General features: G+C 46.4%; 1 protein-coding gene across 1 annotated transcript in view; it reads left to right on the top strand.

The window, feature by feature from the left end:
• FRAS1 (Fraser extracellular matrix complex subunit 1) overlaps positions 1–6,934 on the top strand; it is a 479,756-nt gene that overhangs the window by 459,667 nt on the left and 13,155 nt on the right. Inside the window, exon 72 of the mRNA XM_006778222.2 lies at positions 4,616–4,732. Coding sequence (XP_006778285.1) covers positions 4,616–4,732 — 117 coding nt within the window. The remainder of the gene's footprint in view (positions 1–4,615; positions 4,733–6,934) is intronic.

A 6,934-nucleotide genomic window follows, 5' to 3' on the forward strand; every position in this document is an offset into this window, starting at 1 on the left:
TTTAAAAAAGATTTATTTAATTATAAACTTTCGGTCTTTTGAGAGAGAGGAGGGGGAGAGAGAGAGATTTGTTGTTCCACTTATTTATGCATTCATTGCTTGATCATTGTATGTACCCTAACTGGGGATGGAACCCACAACCTTGTGTTTATTGGGATGATGCTCTAACCAACTTAGCTACCCGGCCAGCCGGGGCCATAAACTTTTGGTCTTGTGTCAGGTATTTTTGTGTGTAATGATTCCTTTGAAATAATTATCATGAGATTATGCATGTAATTTTCCCAATTTATAGCCGAGAAACTGTCCTCTTTAAATCCTCTGCTGACTCCCCACCATCTACTGAAGTCCAACTCTTTAAAGGTACAAGGCCATCCCCTCCCTTCTAGCCTCATCTCAAATCCAGCCTTCTCAACACATTCAGTATCTCACCAAGCCCTAAACCCACAGCCCATCCCTACCCCCTGCCTCTGCAGTTCCCTCTGCCTTTCCCACTTCCTTCCTCTTACAAAACTCCAACTCCTCTGAGCCACAACTCAAATACTGACCCTCTGTGACACCTTCCCTGACTCTCTTTCAGTACTAGAAGCTCCTCCCCCTTGTTCCCACTTTGTTCCAGCTTCTACTATGACCTAGCTCATCCTATATAATAAAGAGGTGAAATTGACCATCACACCCTCGCACAAGATGGCTGCCCCTATGTGATAAAAAGATGGCCGCCACAAGATGGCCTGCAGGGGAGGGCAGTTGGGGACAACCAGGCCTGCAGGGGAGGGCAGTTGGGGGCAATCGGGCCTGCAGGGGAGGAAGGGCAGTTGGGGGGGGGGAGGCCTGCAGGGGAGGGCAGTTAGGGGGGACCAGGCTGGCAGGGGAGGACAGTGAGAGGCAACCAGGCCAGCAGGGGAGGGCAATCAGGCAGTCAGGCAGGCAAGTGGTAGGAGTTAGGCATCAATAAGGTTGGCAGGGGAGTGGGTAAGGGGTAATCAGGTTGGCAGGCAGAAGCAGTTAGGGGCAATCAGGCAGTCAGGCAGGCAAGTGGTTTGGAGTCAGCAGTCCTGGATTATGAGAGGGATGTCCGACTGCCAGTTTAGGCCCGATCCCACAGGCCTATCCCTCCCACCTGCCCTCCTCTGCAGGGCCGATCACCCCCACAGGGATCAGGCCTAAACCAGCAGTCGGAATCCCCCAAGGGGTCCCGGATTGGAGAGGGTGCAGGCTGGGCTGAGTGAATGCCCCCCCCCCCCGGTGCACGAATTTGTGCACCATGCCTCTAGTCCTATATAATAAAAGCCTAATATGCTGTGTCTGGTCAACCGGTCAGCCATCCAACCAATCAAAGCATAATATCCTAGTGATATGCTAAGGTCCCTCAACTGTTTGCTATGATGTGCACTGACCACCAGGGGGCAGACGCTCCGACTGTCAGGTTAGCTTGCTGCTGGGGTCCGACCGATCAGGACTGAGCAAGACAGGCCGGACATGCCCTGGAGCCTTCCCGCGGTCCCTCCCCAGCCCTGATCATGCGCTGGTGGGGTGTTTCAGCCTGACCTGTGCCCTCTCGCAATCCAGGACCCCTCGGTGGATGTTGGAAAGTTGGTTTCTGTCTGATCCCGCAGGCCAGGCCAAGGGACCCCACGGGTGCACAAATTCATGCACAGGGCCTCTCCTCAGGAAAGGAGAGAGATAGAGAGTTAGAAACATCGATAAGAGAGAAACACTGACCAGCCGCCTCCTGCACACTCCCCACCGGGGATGTGCCCGCAACCAAGGCACATGCCCTTGACCGGAATCGAACCCGGGACCCTTCAGTCCGCAGGCCGACGCTCTATCCACTGAGCCAAACCGGTTTCGGCGTCATTTTCCACTAGATTGTGAGCTTCCCAAGGGTAAAAGACATGTTTGCTTTCTCTTGAATCCCCAGAACTGTAGGTTTTAGCATATGTAGGTCCTGAATAAACATCCTATAGGAGTTTCTATTTGCAGTAAGGAGATAAAATATATAGAAAAATTTCAAAGTGAAGAAAAACACCACAAATTCTATGCTCTGTGCACGGTGAGAAACGTTGAAGCCCAAGGCCATGGTTGTCCAGGGAATGGAGAGCCCAAGATAGGCTGGGAGCTGAGCAGGGCTTCCTGGGGGACGTGGGCCAACTGGTGCTCAAGGTTTAGATGTGGGAAATGTCAACTTTTTACAAAAGAGAGGAAAAAAGCTGTATGATTAAAGACCTGCATCTAGGACAGTGTTTGGCATATTGGCAGGGATAGTGAAGAAATTAACTTAAATGGTATTTAAGGATGGGGAAAAGTGGGGCTGTGAGCCCGAGAGAACATGCAATTTATCTGCATTCATTTGTCTAACAAATATTTACTAAGCCTTTGCTATGTGTCAGTGAACAAAATAAATATCCCTGAATGCAGCACTGCGAGTAAGAAGACACAAGAGTAGGAACAACATATAAATATAAGTATTAACATGTTAGAAGGTGGTGAGTGGTGTGGGAAATAAATGGTACAGAGCAGGGTAAGGGGACTCAGGAGAAGGGGATAATGTCATTTAATTAGGATGTTCAGAGTAGGCCTCATAGGAGGTGCATTTGAACAGAGACTTGAAGGAGGGAAGGGGCTTGCTCTGCAGATTATCTAGGGAAGAGGTTTCAGACAAAGTCCCTGAGGTGGCAGCATTTCTGACATGCTCAGAACAGCATGGAGCCCAGAGTAGCTGGAGCAGAGGAGGATCATGGCAATGAAGAAGCAAGGAGATGGGGTAGGGCCCTGTAGGCCAGGGTGTGGACTTTGGCTTTTAGTGTGAACCACTGCAGGGTTTGAGAAAAATCTGGCCTGACTTTTTGAAAGCCAGGGTCAGGCAAGTAGAGTTCTGCCTAATTAGGCGTTTCCATTAATTAAGGGTTGCTATTCACCTTATACATGTCAATTTTCATGCCTTTCAAATATGGTGTACAAAGTTTCATTTTCTGCTGCTCCAGGCTTTACAGGAAGATGCGAAAACTATGGACATACAGACATACAGATTTTCAGGGCAGGGCATGAACGGCCCTAGAAACTAAGCCCTGAAAATTTGCATGGTTTGTCTAAAATCATATGAGCAGCCTGGCTGGTGTGGTTTATGGCTGAGCGTCAACCCAGCCATGAACCACATGGTTTGATTCCTGGTCAGGGGACATGCTCAGTTGCAGGCTCGATCCCCAGTAGGGGGTGTGCAGGAGGCAGCTAATAGATGATGTTTCTATCTCATTGATGTTTCTATCTCTCTATCCCTTCCCCTTCCTTTTTCTGTAAAATCAATAAAATAAAACATTTTAAAAAACAAACATTCAGCCCAAGGTGGTTTTGCTCAGTGACTAGAGCATAGGCCCGAGGACCCAAGGGACTCAGGTTCAATTCCAGTCAAAGACACGTACCTCAGTTTCAGGCTTGATCTCACACCAGTTAGGGCCCATGTGGGAGGCAACCAATCGATGTGTCTCTCTCACATCACTGTTTCCTTATCTCTCCCCGCTCCCACTCTCTCTAAAAAAAGTCAATGGAAAAATTTATTCTGGTGAAAATTTATAAGAATAAATAAGTAAATAAAATCATACAACCAAAGCAGAGGCACAGCCAAGCCCTGGTTAGACTGTCTCCTGTGTTCTACCCAGGCCCATTCCACTAATCTGATCCCAGAATGACCTATAAAAGTTTTATTTATTTATTTATTTAGTTAGTTAGTTATTTCCAAATCTTTGCTATCAGTTTAGTACTAAATAGATATAAAGAATACAAAAGAAATGGTGAAAGAATAAACACGTGGCTGTGAGGACCGTTTGCAGATTGTGCCCAGCAGCCTAAATTAAAATTCACAGGCCTGCATTCTTCTGTGAATAGATGGCAGCCTCCCAAGGCCCTTAAAGAATCTCCCGGAAGCTTCTGGATGTCTGGCTGCCTTCCAGGCAACCTGCCAGGGCTGGACTATTGCTCTATGGCAAGTGTGGGAAATGAAGTAGGCGAGGGTGCAAATGCCCATGCCCTCCATGTTGTGACCTCCAGAATCCTGTGCCCCACCGTAAACAGGGCCATTCCCAATGAGTAGTCTCCTATGAGAAGTGATATTGTTCTCCAACTTCAGAAAGTGATGAGGCTGTAGTTTGGAAGAGGATTGGATGTTAATGAAATGGAGTTCGGGGCTTCCTCTGGAGGGTAGGCATTTGCTACCTCTTCCATGAAAGCAGGAGCCAACATGGTTGTATGTTAATAAATAAAGCTTCTGCAGTTGAGGATGCGTTCATTGAATAGGGTTATCAGTCAACAGGAAACACTAAACAGAAAATGTCCAACAAGTTTAGGGAATCTACAGGAAGTGACCAGTTCTACTTTGTCTTCACCTGAGCCTGTTAGGTTTTTATAAACAGTGTGTCTTTCTAGCTTTCCTCATGAAAAGGACTTGAATAGATTAAAGTAGCTCTATTTAGCAGCTGGCTGATACTCTGAAGATAATGATCAGTGATGACTTCCTGAAAATTGTGTTTGCAGACTCATAAAGCTCTTACCATCTGAAACTATTTCTGGGTGAGCAATCGGTAAATTATTCCCTCTAACCTCAATCTGCTCTGCATGTTTCCAGGAAGGACTACTCAGGGGAGTACACCATCTTCCTGATCCCTTGTACGGTGCAACCCACACAGCCATGGGTTGACCCAGGAGAGAAGCCTTTGGCCTGCACCGCACATGCCCCGGAAAGGTAGGGAAATAGTGTCAATCTTCATTGTTAATGAATTTGCCTACTGGATAACAGTTATTTGTAATCCCAAAACCAATTTGGCGGGAGGTGGGGGTGCTTTCATGGTATTTAAGAACATGCACAGTGGCAAAATGTCGAGTCCCCTGACACCCATTCCCAGCTCAGGCTGAGCAAGGCAGTGGTCCGCTGTCATGTTTCAGCTCCCATACTGCAAACAGGTGTCCTTGTCACAGTTTGTTTAGTGCCATGTTTGAATTTTTGTCCTTTTCATGGGTGATTTCCTTGTTTAAAATGTCTCCCGCCCGGCTGGCATGGCTCAGTGGTTGAGCGTTGCCCTATGAACCAGAAGGCCGCAGTTCGATTCCCAGTCAGGGCACATGCTTGGTTGTGGGCTCTATCCCCAGTAGGGGGTGTGCAGGAGGCAGCCGATCAATGATTCTCTCTCATCATTGATGTTTCTCTCTCTCCCTTCCTCTCTGAAATCAATAAAAATATATTTTTTTAAAAAAACAACAACACTTACATTGGCTCTCAAGTAGAGTGCAGAAGGGCCGTCTGGTGTTCCTAAGTGCAAGAAGGCTGTGATGTGCCTCGGGGATGTCAGGTGTGACTTTCAGTGCTGGTGCTGTGAGTTCTATGTCAGTGAATCGCCAGTATGTACTAAGATGTCTTTAAGCAGAAACACGCATAAGACAAGTCAGCTGTTAATCAGTTGATGACTATGTTGGGCCCAAGGTTGCAGGAACTCTGTCCTGTATTCCCCCCAGGAGCAGGGTCAGTGTTCACTAACTCAGTGTTCACTGTGACTTTACAGACCATTATTACCACAAATAAAGAGAATAAACTATGCATCAGCCCACCTCAGACCTAAGACTGAGTCATATCTATGTTCATTCATTCAACCAGTACTTACTCAGCTCTTATTATGTGCTTCACTCTGGCCTGGACTTGAACATTCTAGCAGGGATTAAAGGAATCTCTGCTCTCAGGCAGTTTATCACCCAATGCCCCCTTTCTAAGAGCGGAGCAAAGTAAATTAGAAACATTTCCAAGAAAAGATGCTGAGGACAGAATTTGACATTATTACTAAGAGGAGACAATTTGGAATGGTTTTCAAATTAAGAGACTGAGCTGGCCATTGGATTTGGTGATGTGGAAGTCATTGATGACAAAGGGCAGGTTTGGTGGACTTAGGGAAATAAGGCCTGATTGGAGTGGGTTCAAGGGAGAGGCAACAACGTGGGGACAACGGGGAAAAACAGTGAGTAAAGGACAGCAGAGGATAGAGGCAGTAGCTAGAAACATGAGGTGTCAATGGAGGTTTTATTTGTGTTTTAGGTTGAAAAGTATTTCAGGATGTTTGTATGTTGGTAAGAATAACCCTATCGATCTGTGATGGGGAATTTGATGGTGCTGTGAGAGGGGGAAATCTGCAGAGCCAGGTCCTGGAGTAAGGCAGGGGCAGAACCAGGACAGGGCTGGCCTTCACTAGAACCAGAAAGAGGAAGGCAGGCAGCCCGAGGAGACAGGAGGAGGGGGATTCGTGGATTGGGAAGATAAGGAGGACAAAGTACATATTTGAATAGATCTATTTTCTCCATGAGGTGCTCTGAGGTTTGGGGAGAGAGGAGGAAGTATTTTCTCATATGATCCTCTTACTGACTTTTTTTTTCTCCACCTTGCTTTGTTGTAAGAATAGAGTATATAATATATAAAATGTACAAAATATATGTTAATTGTTTATGTTATCAGTAAGACTTCCAGTCAACAGTATGCTATTAGTAAAGTTTCGGGGTAGTCAAAAGTTATACGCACATTTTCGACTGGGCAGGTGTTAGCACCACTCCCCACATTGTTCAAGGTCAATTATACATACACTTGTAACACCTTACCACAGTTAAGATAGTAAACATACCTATTTCCTCCAAAAGTTTCTTTATACTTCTTTGTAATCCTTCCCTCCCATCCCACCCTAACTGGTGGAGCTGACCAGCAGACCCTGAGCGAGGGATGAATGAATTACTCCCACTCAATGTTTGCTGTGAAAGAGAGGGCTAAGGGACTACCTGGCTAAAGGAACCAGGCAGCCTCGTTTGCCTGACTCATTAGGCTTTTATTGTAGCAGCAGTTTTAGATAAAGTTTATCTTTTAGATACAATCAGTAGGGTAAGTAATTTTGGGAGGACACATGTATTTGTAAGG

Source organism: Myotis davidii, unplaced genomic scaffold, assembly GCF_000327345.1.
Source record: "Myotis davidii unplaced genomic scaffold, ASM32734v1 scaffold449, whole genome shotgun sequence".
In the NCBI taxonomy this organism is placed as follows: domain Eukaryota; kingdom Metazoa; phylum Chordata; class Mammalia; order Chiroptera; family Vespertilionidae; genus Myotis; species Myotis davidii.